Here is a 13766-nt window from a genome sequence, read left to right on the forward strand (position 1 = left end):
ATGCTGCCAGACCTGCTGAGCTTTTCCAGCAACTTCTGCTTTTGATTGTGTACAGGATAGTGCACACCTTAGCGAACAGGCTCAAGGCCAACCTGCAACTGGGTCTCACTACAATTATTTGTGGACTTGTTAACGCTGTTGTTCTCCCAGAGACAACTTGTACATTTCAACAAAATGAATCTTGAGTCACTAACAAAACAGACAGTGGAAAGTGGGGTGGGGGAAGTTGGTGGTGGTACAAATCGAGTGTGGGTGCTGGAGTCAGGAGGAATGCAATTGCTCGAGGCAGCCCAGTTTGGTAAAAGCTTTGCAAAACAGCACACAAACAAACATCGGCAAGAAGTCCAAAACCGGTTTATAAAGGCAGCTGTCAGGGATGCTAGTGAACAGGTGAAAAATAATGCTACTACAGCTTTTATAGTGATGTTAGAGCACATTTGAGATATAACATAAAGTGTCGTATGCATGGTGTAGGGGGGGAGGAAATGGTGGAAAGGAGGGAGGAGTAAACAGAAAAGATACTTTAGGTCTATGATTCCCAGACTGTCCACCTGAAATTTCTTCACATCTTGCCTTGATCTGTGGGCTAACTATAAGGTTAATTCTATGATTATGAATTATTAACATTTGCATCATGCCAGTCTGATAGGTGAAGGAGATGATATTAGTCTAGAAATTTCTATGGGTCTATATTTCATATGTCTTTGAAATAACTGTTCATGTTTTCCCACAACAGCTGGTCATAACCAAGTAAACCAGATTCTAATCCATATTCAAGTGACTAACATTCTCCAATCTGTGAGAGATGGTACAAATGCAACCTGCGAAGAGTGGGAAAGATATCTGCAACATTTTCTTTGAGGCCTCAGTCAGCCAATTCTAGAAAGACAAAGTCTGCTACAAGTACCACACGTGACGCTCTCCATTGACCTGAGGTGAGAGGTGGGGGTTGTGGGGGGAGAAAGAACGGGTGATCTCTGCTCATGCCTTATTTTTCACGGCTAACATCTGCTTCTGAAATTTTATGTCATCTTGGTGTTGATCAACAAGCCACAGTTGGCACCTATATTTGCACTGACATACATATTGAAAATAGAAATTCTGATGGATATACAAACACAGATACACACACACACACACACAGTCTCTTACACACATCTGTACAATTACACAGATATTTGTCTTGTTACTACATAGAACATGTACTTGATTGTATAGAAGTGGTGTACTGTAAGGGAATGTGTCCAATATCAGAATTGGTCTCAGTGACTTGATGTTAGACTGTAGCTTAGTTAGTGATCCAAGTTAATATTTATCCTTTTTTCAATATGTAAATAATTCTAACATTTAAATTCATAAAGACTCTGGATTTAATTTTATTAGAGTATTGTAAAAAAGAATCCACTGAACTCAGGAGGTCCAAGATTTGTACTTACCAACTAAATACAGAAGACAATGTGAGTCACTTGGAGTGCAGAAAAAAAAACTCTTACTCACTTTTAAAACAATTCATTTGTAAAAAATTAATCTGTGAAAGGCTTTATTTAATAATTGTAAGGAGAGAAAAGTTCCAAAATATATAAAATTGTACTCTCTGGTTTTGTATTATTTTCACAGTAAAATTAACAACTGGAGAAAAATACACACAGTCACACTGCTTTATCATCCAAGTTTTTCACCGAAAATAATAGGCAAAGAAGAATATTTCTCTTTATCTTTTCCTAAGAGCAAACCTATCCATCTCATTAAAATATGTCTGGAAATTATTCATGTGTCATAGGAACATGAACAGTCAAGTTTGATTGAAGTTATAAATATGATAGCAACAATTTCACATCATCTTGTCTTTCATACATACTTCAGCTAAACATGCGAGTATGCTGTTGTTAAAATTGGGAATATCAGAATACTGATTATGAGTTAGCTGCTTCTACAAATTATGAATCAAACTTGAAAGAAAGCAACTACTTCGTCACCCTTTGTGAAACTAGTGTTTAAACACAATCGTGTGCAATGCCATGCCTTCCAACTCACTGTCCCTGAACATAGCATTCTTTTTGGGTAGCGATTGCAATAACAATGTGAGATTAGCTTGAATGTCCTGCGTCCACATCTTAAATTATCTGTTGATTTCAACAAGGCAAAAAAAGAAATCCAAGAAATGTGTTATTAAAAAAGGTGTTTCTTGTAATTATATTTTCTCTTGCAATTATATTTTCTCTTGAAAAAGGGCAAAAACTCATTTTTTATATGATTTATTTGGAAAATACTTGTATGTTAGTACGGTAGATGTGTGTATTGTATATTCGAAGAGGTGAACTCTTTGACCTCAGTTCCTGAAATCAGCTCTTATGTGTAAACTGTTATGCTGCGAGCGTGTAATCACTATATTCCCCATTATTGATTTCTGCTTCCAAAGAGTAAATACCATCCGAATGAGATAGCAAGAACTGCAGATGCTGGAGTCAGAGACAACACAGTGTGGAGCTGGAGGAACACAGCAGGCCAGGCAGCATCAGAGGAGCAGGAAAATTGACATTTTGGGTTGGGACCCTTCTTCAGAAATGAATCACATTAGGAGTGTGATATCAGCAGCTAACCTTTATCAAAAGGGTAGTTTTGAAATTTGCATTTTAAGATACCAACACTATTTTCTCTTTTAAAAGTAATTTACGGCCAGGAACGTGCTCTGGGCACAAGCTGCAATCACGATCTTTTGAAAGCTTCAAAGGAAGGCAGAATGAAATTAAGTGAATGCAGGGTAGTATTGTTTGACTTTATGGTTGCACTTATTTCAAAACTTTACAGGATTACAGAAGACGATAAACAACTGAAGGCTTTGAAATTGCACAGAACAAGAAAACTGAATACACAATGTTACGTTACGGATGTGGGCTTCTGCTATCTTCAACAGCCCTTTTCTGCAGAAAGGGACACAACAATGCATGAATTGAAGGATGAAAAGCCAACAGTGCAATTGCAGATAGCATCATTGTATGACTGCAACCAAGCCGGCATTGAAACATTGACTGCTCAGTGTAATGTTTTGAGTCTCAACTTGTCTCCAACTCTTTCTTAGCATTTAAGCCTTTGCAGATTTTCAACAGTGCTATACTTATTCACACAGAATTATCCTACAAACATCAAACCTCAATCTTCGAAGCATGACCAACATTCAACTATTGGTTCTGCAGAGCATTGTGATTACTTTTAACATCATTTTCCATTTCTGCATTCTGTTGTGTCAGCCGAGAGTCATCTTGCGTACAACACACCATTTTAAAGTCAATTTTCACTTGCTTTAATGTGGCAATCAGAGTTTACTGTTACCTAATTCATTAAATACCATAAGTATCACAAGTGGTTGGTGGGAAGAACTGATACTTCCTACAGTGCACTACATGTAAAATTCGCTGTAGAACAGGATTGACCAAAATTTTATCCCGTATTTCCACTTGATACAGTTGATTGGTAATAACAAGACATTGTCACTGTGCCAGATTTATCTTCTGGAGCTTAGGGAGGAAGCATAAAGCCATTGTTCAGGAATGAACAACCACATGCAAAAAAGTCTTTATAATGTTATCATTCAATGGGGTGCATAATGACAATTATAGTCATTTCAGCCTCAAATCCTGAAATCATTGATTACTTACAGCATTAAGAGGTTTTGAGATTATTACAGGCAAAGACATTGGAGTGTTAGTGACAATAAAAGTGAAACATAATCCTTGTAATAAATTAAAAATAGGATGAACAATCCAACAAGCGACAAATGTACTTGTAACTCGGTATGGCTTTCGGATTATGTTATATGGCGGATGTGGAAAGAAGCTATATTAAGTTCCTGCTTATACAAAATAGAGATGAGAGATATGATTCTCTCAAGGATCAATTGAAATGGATTTCTTTCAGCTCACCACAGGTGGGTCTCTGGAATTCTCCCCGCTGCTGTGACCATAGTGGCTAGCCAGTAAAATGTGCCTAATGATCAAATCATCAAGAAAATAAAAATCTGAATGGATTGAATGACCTGGGTTAGAGTATGTCAAAGAAACTCAACTGTTATCCAAGCCAGAGCCTCTTTACTGTTGAATGTTATGCCACAAAACTAGGGGAGTTGCTGGCAGAATATTTTAGAATGGTTGTTCTTCATTTGAACAGTAGTTGGTATACCCAAGTGGTGGCACTGCATGTCAATACAGTAGATTTAATCACATGAATGCTGGTATCCTCCAACCATCAGACAATCGATCTTTTTTAGGATTCTGGTCAGCTCTGGCTTGAGGGATAAGTGTTATGTTCAATGCATTGTTAGTTGGTTTGCATTAGCTTTGCAATATTTTTGGGAAGTGCAGCAGCTTCTTAAATGGAGCTCACAACTGCTTCCAGATTTCATAAAGGACAAAGTTAAAAACAGAAAACATTGGTAAAAATCAATTTTTAAACTACAGTGCAAGTATTGTCATAGAATAATGGAGTCATACAGCATGGAAACAGACTCTTCGGTCCAACTAGTCCATGCCAATTATGTTCCCAACCCTAACTAGTCCCACTTGACTGCATTTGGCCTGTATCCCTCCAAACTGTTCCGCATTCCACCTCCCATTATATCTAACTTTCTCACCATACCTTGTTATTCCTTTGTTCCATGTATTTATCTAGCTTCCATGTATTTATCTACACTATAACAAGTGCTCAAGTACATTTATAACTCGTCAGATAATGAAGCATGCAGAAAGACGTGGACAGTGACAATTGCTTGGGCTGTTAATTACTGCATGATACACAACTGTATGACAATGACCATTTCCAGCAGAGAATACATGTTTCACCAGAATACCATCGCTGAATCCACCTCAATCAACATGCTGAGGGTTACTATTGACCAGAAGCTTCACTGGATCAGTCATAAATATTGTCGTCAAAAGAACAGGACAGAGTGTGAGTACTCTCCAATGATTAACTCATCTAATTCCTTAAAGCTTTTCCACTGTCTATAGCAAAATACTTTCCATTCACTGGAGTGTTGCTCCAACAATACTCAAGAAGCTTGGCATGATCCAACACAAAGCAATCCACTCAACTGGCACTCATCCACGATGTCTAACTTCTTCCATTACTGGTGCACCATGACTACTGTAATATCTATAGGAAACACTCCAGCAACTCACTAAGGTTTCTTCGACAGCACCTTCCAAACTTGTGATCTTTGCCACACAGAACAATAAGGGCAGTAAGCATATAGGAACATATGACTTACACATTCCTCTTCTAATCTGCACATCATTCAAACTTTGGACAGCATTCTATTTCTATCATTGCTGGGTCAAAATCCTGGTATTTCTCAACTAGCAACACCGTGGGATACCTACACCATTGGAATTGTGCTGAGAAAGCAGCTCACCACCACCACCTTCTTTGACATTTATTATTCATTCTTGTTTCAGCGAGGCTCACATTCCATCAAAAAGTGAAATGAAAAAAAAATTACTTCATGTAATCTAGCGTTGCACATTCTAACTGCTCTATTAAATGTTTCATTTGAATCCCTTATTAGATTTAATTATTTTTTGGTAAATCTTGTTAACCATTTTCATCTACATGTTGATAATGTTTGTTTAGTTGTGTTGTGTGCGTCCAGTTCTGTGATGATATCTCCCAAGATTGCGAAGGATATATCTCCAAATGGTCTGGAGTTCAGCCATAATTGTGTGCGCACGTTCTCATGTTTTCTCTTGTTAATACCTGTGTTCAGTTTCTGCCTCTTTACTTGACAGCATATTACTTTTAATATGGTAGCAACTTGGACTATATGTTGCATCCAAAGCACTTCTTAGCAAAGCAGATGTCGATCTGTACTAAATGCCACAAGGTAAATTCTGGAGATGGGATGACTGGCAGAGGGATTTAGGGAGTGGACTTCAGAGAGTCCAGTTGACTTGGCTGAAGGATCTGTCACTGATAATGATGTTGAATGTAAAGGGTTTTACTGAAGTTCGAAGTTGGGGGGTTAGTGAAGTGTTATTAAATAACCACATGTGGGTGATCTGTAATTGAGATTGGTCTAATTTCATTGCTGAAATGAAAAGGACATGTGATTGCACTATTCGGGGTGGGGGTGGGTGTTGCTCTGTTTGCTTTGTTCATTCTTCAATATTCTTACATAGTTATTGAAAAGACCTCAAAACAAAAACTAATTCCATGTGTTTTTTTTAAAGCTTTGAGTGTTTTCTTTTGGTTGCTGAATGGTGGTGGACTTTTGTTCACTAAATATAACAGACTCCATTTACCTATACTGTCATATGCAAACCAATTTCGTCTAAACTTAGTGGTTGTGGTTCATATCACTATACATTGTCACAGTTCTGGCTTGTAATAATACCTATTGGAGTGTGGACTTCCCATTTGCAGTTGTTTTATTTGAATATGATGGTCACTGTATTCAGGCTTGTCAGTTGGTTTGTGTCTTTGTATTTAAATTTACCAATGTATGAGTCCTATTGTATTCAGTGTTCATTAAAAGTCATGTGCTAGGAGGAGGAGAAGAAGTATTAACTCTAACTTGCACCATTGCATAACTTTGTTAACTCCTAAATGCAAGTTTCCTCCGGGTACAGATGTCAAAACATTGGCAAATGTAATTCAAGATGCTTAGATCTCCTTCAATTATATCAGTGGCTATTTGGTTTCTTGCACTGAAGGAAAAATAAATGATATTGCTACTCCATCAAGATATCAAATATGAGACCTCTACTGAGCGACTCCAGATGGACATTCAGATTAATTCAATTAGGTTGTGGGGCTAGGAACTCCTGATGTTGTTTTGCAGAGTTGAAGAATGGACGTAGCATCAGTATCCTAAAGTATGACAACATCTGCTTTAAATATTCATTCATTTGATGGCTTAAACCAAATTTCTGCCTCAGACAATAGTTAATATTGCCCAAACAGGCAACACTTGGACATTGTTTACTGGAACTTATGAAAAATATAAATGTGAACACTGAGCTTGCACTACATGGGAGAAGAAAAAAGTACATAGCTATATATTTGTTGTGTTGTGTTATCTCATCTCTTCTTGCAAGAACTTGCATTTTTATGGTATATTTAATGCAGCAAAACAATCCAAGATGTTTCACAAGGAAGTTAGCAAACAAAATTTGACACCGAATCACACAAGAAAATACCCAATGCTAGGTCAGATGACTCAAAAACTGGTCAAAGACACTAGGTTTAAAAGGGAGATACATGGACACTTTTGCAGAAGCTTGCTGTGAAATCAAGGAGGGAAGAATTTGAATGTATATTGCAGAGAAGAAACTGTATTTTCACAGTTCAAGTGATACTAGTTATGAACTGTCTTTTTAGTTCATAATTAAAATGAATATTCAGTGAAATTGAAAATAGAAGATATTCTTTCAGGGTTTGTTTTTTAACCAATTTTGATCTCTTCATCAAAAGCCACGAGATTTAGTGGAGTGCAGTTTCAAACCGATTGATCACCCACCGGTATGCTTGTCCTCTGCTCAGGCCTAAGTCTCCATAGATTATTATAGGCAACTCAAGTAGGGCATATCATAAACAAATTCAACCCGGTCATCTGGCATCATGCAGTCTGAATCCAAGTAAGAAGTTGTGCAACAGCTCAGGCTGATGTTCTCCTGAAATTGCGGTGCTAAAGCCAACTGCATGTGTCAATCTACCAATCCCACTGGACATTAACCAAGCCATCTTAAAATAGAATCAGAGCTCAGATAATTCAGAGTGTTGCATCCTGAAAACAGGACAGGTTGGATTTTTGTTTTGGGGTTGGGACCTTGACAACGAAATGAATTTCCAGATCCTGACTGGGAGTTGTTTCAGCATCAGGTGCCTCAAACAATAAAAAGGTGGCTAATTAATTGCCAGGAGTATGCTTGCTATCCAACTGATGACAGTGAGTAGAATCCCAAGGTTAGAGGCTCCACAAAATTCCTCAATAAATCGGGGAGACCAGCACATCGATGCAAAAAGAAAAGGTAAGGCTGATCATTCATAACAATTTTCAGCCAGAAGTGCTGAGTAGATGAGATATTGAGACGTCCTCCAGAAAACATGAGCATCACAAGTGCTAGTCTTCAGCAAATTTGATTCACACCACGTGGTATCATGAAATGGTTGGAGGCACTGCATACTGCAAAGCACTATGTGTACTGACAACCTTCCAGTAGTAGTATTGAAGACCTGTCCTCCAGAACTAACCACACCCATAGCCAAGTTATTCCAGACTGCTACAACACTGGCATTTGCCCAACAATGTGGAAAGTTGCCCAGGCATGCCTGAACACAAAAAAAGGGCAAATCCATCCCAGCTAATTACCACCTCATCAGTCTACTCTCAATCATCAGTAAACTGAATAAAGGTGTCATGAACAGTGCTATCAAACAGCTTCTGCTGAGCGGTAACCTGCTCAAATGACACCCCGTTTGGGTTCCATCACGGCCACTCAGTTCTTGACCTCATAACAGTCTTAGTCTGAAAATTGAGAAAAGAGCTGAATTCCTCAAGTGAGGTGAGAGTGACTGCCTTTGATAATGTGGCATCAAGGATCTCTAGCAAACCTGGAGTCAATAGGAATCGGGGGAAAAAACTCTGCTGATTGGAATCAAACATGGCACAAGAGAAGAAGGCTGTTTTGGTTGGAGGTCTATCCTCTCAGTTACAGGACATTGTTGCAGGAGTTCCTTAGGCTATGTCCCTGGCCCAACTATTTCCAGCTGTTCTTCAATGACTTTCTCTCCATCATAATACGTGAGAAATGGTGATGTTCAATGATTACACAATGTTCAGACCATTCACAATTCTTCAGATACTGAAGCAGTCTGTACCCAAATGCAACAAGCTTTTGATAATATCCAGGCTTGGGCTGACAATTGGAAAATAATGGCCATGCGTCAGATGCCTGGAAATTGTTACTTCCATCAAGAGAGAATCTAACCACTGTCCCTTGACATTCAATGGTATTGCCAACACTGAAACCTCACTACTGATATCCTGGAGATTACCATTGATCAGAAACTGAATTGGACTAGTCATACAAGTACTATGGCTACTAAAGCAGGTCAGAAGCTAAGAAGCTTGCAGTAAGTATCTCTCCTCCTGATTCCCCAAGCTTGTCCACAAGGTACAAGTCAGGAATATGACAGAATATTCCCCATTTGTCAGAATCAGTGCAGCTCTCAAAGGGTGATATCATCCGGAATAAAGCAGCCTGCTTGATTGGCAGTACATCCACAAGCATCTGGTCCTTCTGTGGTGCCATCTAGATGATGCACTGCAGAAATTCACCAAGGCTACTAAGACAGCACCTTCAAAATCCTTGACCACTTCCACCTAGAAGGTGGAAGGCAGCAGATACACGGGAACATCACCACGTGCAAGTTCCCCTCCAAGCCAGTCAGAATTGAGACTTAGAAATATATTGCTATTTCTTCACTGTCACTGGGTCAAAATCCTTGAACCCCACCTCTAACGGCATTGTGGGTGCACCTATACCAAATAGACTGCAGAGTTTCAGGAAGGCAGCTTAACATCACCTTAAGGAACATCACCAATATGGATAGGCAATGCTTGCTCAGCCAGCAATGCCTACATCCGGTGTGAGTGAATAACAAAACAGCACATTAAATGAGGATTGCATAATATGTAATGAACTAATTTCAGTTAAATTGAAACCTTTTAAAAATGGTCTGTGTCATCTTTCACTTGTTTTTGAAAAAATGTCACATTTTCAAAATAAAAACCATTTCATTTTTATACTGCTTTTGAAGAAAAAAAAACAGAAAAAATTTAAAAGGTGCAAAAGGAAATAATAGAAACTGAGCTAAAACAAGGGGAAAAGAAGTTGATCAGAGGGAATTTTAAAGAAAGGTCTTAAAAGAAGAAGGAAGTAAAGAGCATTCTAAAAGGGAATTCCAGAACATGGGGCTGAGGAAGCTGAAGGCACCACAATGATAGAAAAAATGCACAAGGTTACTCAAGTAAGGAGGGCCACAGTTATTAAGGATTTCAACACAAGAGTAAAAATTTTAAATATGTGGTGTAACAGTAATGGAAAGCAAAGACAATGGCTTATCAGGTCTTGGTGTGAGAAGGAAAATTGAATATGATCAGCATTCGCACACAGCTGACCTCACATACATCAGCAGATTATGTGTCAAAGAGAAATTGAGAGGAAGATGAAGGGATCAAGAATAGATCTGTGCATAACTCTTTGAAGTGGCAGTGAAGCAATGGAAGAGGGGAAGAAATACCTTCTCCAGGTGCTCTGGCAAAAGAGCCAACAAGAAAAACCTAAGGGTCATCCCACCATTGTGCTCAACAGAGGGAAGTGCTGGACGTTAAAGTAGTGGACACTTCGTTGTCAGGTATGCCTCCTGCTCCTCCTGAATTACCCCTCTGCATTCATCAATGGAACCAGGGTTTATCCCTTGTGTTTGATGGCGATAGTAAAGTTGAGGGTATGCCAGCCATGATTCTATACAAAAACTTTTTATCTATTCTACGAGTTGGACTGCCTCAAGATAGACTTGAACATATTCATGGGGTGTTAAACTGGTCCAGATTTTGCCTTTATAATTATCATTAAGGAGATGAAAACTTAATCTGGAAAAACTAAAGAAGCAAATATTTAATAAATATCTCAAGTTCGTAGGTACACTAGATACAGTGCTTACTGATGTTCTATTATTTCTATTTTAACCATTATACTAGAAGTGTTTGCATCTGTGTGCTAACACATGTTCAGGTATTATCAACAACAGAGGCAATCATAAACGAAACAAGTCAGCAGGATAAGATAGAGATGCGTGAACTACTAATAAAAAGACAACTTAACCCCGCCATAGACCGACGTTTATAAATCCAACCATATATTTTCCAATATCTATTAACCCAAACTAGCGTTTCTATTTTAACCTCAACCATAGGTTTTAACTATAGAAATTATATCTGCTGGTAAAGCGTTTACAGGAGATTCCCAAGGAAATCCTTTATTTCCCCGCAGCAGCTGAAAACGATGATAGCATCATAAAAACATAATTTCTGAAGAATGGTCTAGGCCGGAAATGTCAGCCGTCCTGCTCCTCTGATGCTGCTTGGCCTGCTGTGTTCATCCAGCTCTACACCTTGTTATCCCATGATTCAGCCAAACTGGTTTTCATCCGAAATGGCTAATAAAAAAGGAACAGGCATTCTCTCCAGCTCCTTAGCTGTAACCATACGTTTAAAAGCATCTGGACTCGAAACATTTTTTGCTTAAATGATTGTAAGTATTAATGACTCTTTCAAATCACGTGTTCAGAACAGGAAGGATTCAGTCAATGCTAAAAAGGCTACTCGCCGCAGTCTACAGTTTTCCCTGTGACAATCGATTATTTTCGATAAACGGTTCAAACAAAAAAAAAAGTAGTTTCTACTTACAGGCATTTGTCACAGCAAAACTGTTGGCTGTTTCAATGTTGTCCACATGAGGAACCAAATTGAAAGGTGCTTCAGTCGTGTTGGGATTAGTATTGTGAAGATAAATCGCAAAACGGAATGCACTGTATTCCTGATCAGAATATCTCATGAACAGCCCTCCTGCAACAAGGGGGACAAACAAAACAACGGAGGGACAATTAGCAACAGCATCCCATTCGCAATCTCCGTGTGATCACAAGAGTCCATGGACTGATGCATTGGAAACCCATTATACCATTGCACAAAAACAAACAAGCGACCTTCAGGTAAAGACACAAGCAAAATATTTAATCGTGTCTTCCCCACTCCCCAGAGAGCAGCATCGTTTTAGTGGAGGGAACAAGTTTGCAGCAGTTTGACTGAACTTAAAAAAAAGGGTTCGAAGTCATTCTCAACCCTAACTCCCAAAGCCTACAATCAGCACGCCATCCAAACACAACAGAAACAGCGAGAGACCCACTTTTAAAATGCGGTGTTGTTGTACCATACCATGTTTCTAATCTTCAGTAATATCATCGATGTTTAATGCTGTGTAAGAGCCCGATATCTAAAAAAAAGACCCTAAGCTCTGACATAAAACCATTACTGTCACCCCCACCCCGGCTAAAATGTTTACAGATCAAATAACGTCAGCATTCCGCCGTGCAACGAAGACCAAATGGACACATCGATTACTGACTACCAGCCCGGGAGGGGTGGGGGGGAAACACACCGTTTTAGTATATGGGAAACTTCCCAATGTCATTAAGACATTCAAATCACGTTTTAAAAATGAACATCGCCACAACAGCAAAATAAAAGGTGCAATCGAAAATGGAATTTCAACTTTTGAACATGGGTCATTTTGCAGTGGAGACAGAACAGGAAGCATCTCATTAACACGGTCTTTTGCTAAATGACATTCGATGCAATATTGCACACGTTGGTAGACACCAGATATATCAATTAGCATTAAAAATAGAAATACCGGCACCGACAGAACTAACTTTACAGCATGTGCAAGCTAATTGGTATTCCATTTTACACCTTCCAATGTTACAGAATTACTTGTCTCCAGAACTTGTCCGTATAATAGAGAATACTAACTTTTCCCCTCAAACAGCCAATCTTGCTCTGACGACCATATACACACACCACGCACACAGAAGCAGGTAATGCATCTCATTAGCGACCCTGACTGGTGTAGTGCTACCCTGATCTGACGTGCCTTTTCTTTAGATTGCAGTTTACAACGTGAACGAAACACAAGCTATATGTATATACATATATGTATGTGTGTGTGTGTACGCTCAGATGAGAACTTTTCTCAGTAACTGGCTAGCAATCAGTGCGATCGAGCCAGCAGCATCCCATTAAGAGCTGACAACCCCAGTACAAGTACTGCAGTGTTCCAACACAATACAACAGCACCTAGTACTCCCTCCAAAAACACGAGAAAAGGGCCAACATCTTCCACAACTCCACCTTTTCCTGAAATAACTATCTTTCCGCTTCTTTCCACACGCATCCATATTTTATAACTGATCGCAAATTCTTGAGCAAAAGGGAGAGAGATCCTAGCCATTGTATCTGAAATGCACCAGTCGATGGTACACGGGCAGATCGCTACAAGATTCATATTGTGCGAGAAATAGTTTTGTTCAAATCGGATCGATGATCTTACCTATTTGTACACTGGTGGGAAAAGCTCCTAAAGCAAGCCCCAAAAAGCCAGAGCAAAGCAAGACAATTTGCCTGCCGATCCGCTTCATCTTGTCCTGTTAGATGTAATTGAGAGGCATCGAGGATGGTTACACACAGGGCACAGCGCGGTCTCCTCCTAACAATCCAGCCTGGGCATTTTTTTTTTCCGCAGTCTCCACACACACACAGTCAGAGCGAATGTGTCCAGCTGAATGTTGTGGCGCTGGGATCGGTGCACATGCAAGATGGTGGTGTTGGGAGCGTCTAGTGGCTGGCAGGGGGAGATGAGACATGCGCTATCTATCTCCGGCACTCTCTCATACCCTGTCCTATTGACCAAAGCTGATCGCCGGCTTTATGAAGCAGCATGGGAACTACTCTCACCCTGGGACTAATGCTCCTGTTCCCAACGCGCAGAATGCGGGTGACTTCCCCAGGAAATCATTGAACGTGAGTTTTCACGTGACGGCTACTTAGTCCAATATTTGTGCCTATCCATCTTCCGCTCCTGCTCTTTATCCATATGTGAGTCTGTATATGTGTTTGGCTGTGAATGTACGTGCAGGCACATCTTTGTATG

General features: G+C 39.5%; 1 protein-coding gene and 1 long non-coding RNA gene across 4 annotated transcripts in view; one reads left to right on the forward strand and one right to left on the reverse strand.

Annotated features, from left to right (window-relative positions):
- Window positions 1-782, forward strand: part of LOC125483354 — an 80857-nt gene extending 80075 nt beyond the window's left edge. Inside the window, exon 3 of the long non-coding RNA XR_007262315.1 lies at window positions 737-782. This is a non-coding gene — a long non-coding RNA (uncharacterized LOC125483354). The remainder of the gene's footprint in view (window positions 1-736) is intronic.
- The window catches only part of gria4a (glutamate receptor, ionotropic, AMPA 4a), a 222242-nt gene extending 208789 nt beyond the window's left edge, over window positions 1-13453 (reverse strand). For all 3 annotated transcript variants that reach the window (XM_048597758.1, XM_048597757.1, XM_048597759.1), the window contains exons 1-2: window positions 13167-13453; window positions 11465-11623 (exon numbers count right to left, since the gene is read on the reverse strand). In XM_048597758.1, coding sequence (XP_048453715.1) covers window positions 11465-11623; window positions 13167-13254 — 247 coding nt within the window. In that variant the 5' untranslated portion in view covers window positions 13255-13453. The remainder of the gene's footprint in view (window positions 1-11464; window positions 11624-13166) is intronic.
- Window positions 13454-13766: the final 313 nt, after the last annotated feature.

The sequence above is a fragment of the Rhincodon typus genome, chromosome 6 (assembly GCF_021869965.1).
Source record: "Rhincodon typus isolate 14 chromosome 6, sRhiTyp1.1, whole genome shotgun sequence".
NCBI lineage: Eukaryota > Metazoa > Chordata > Chondrichthyes > Orectolobiformes > Rhincodontidae > Rhincodon > Rhincodon typus.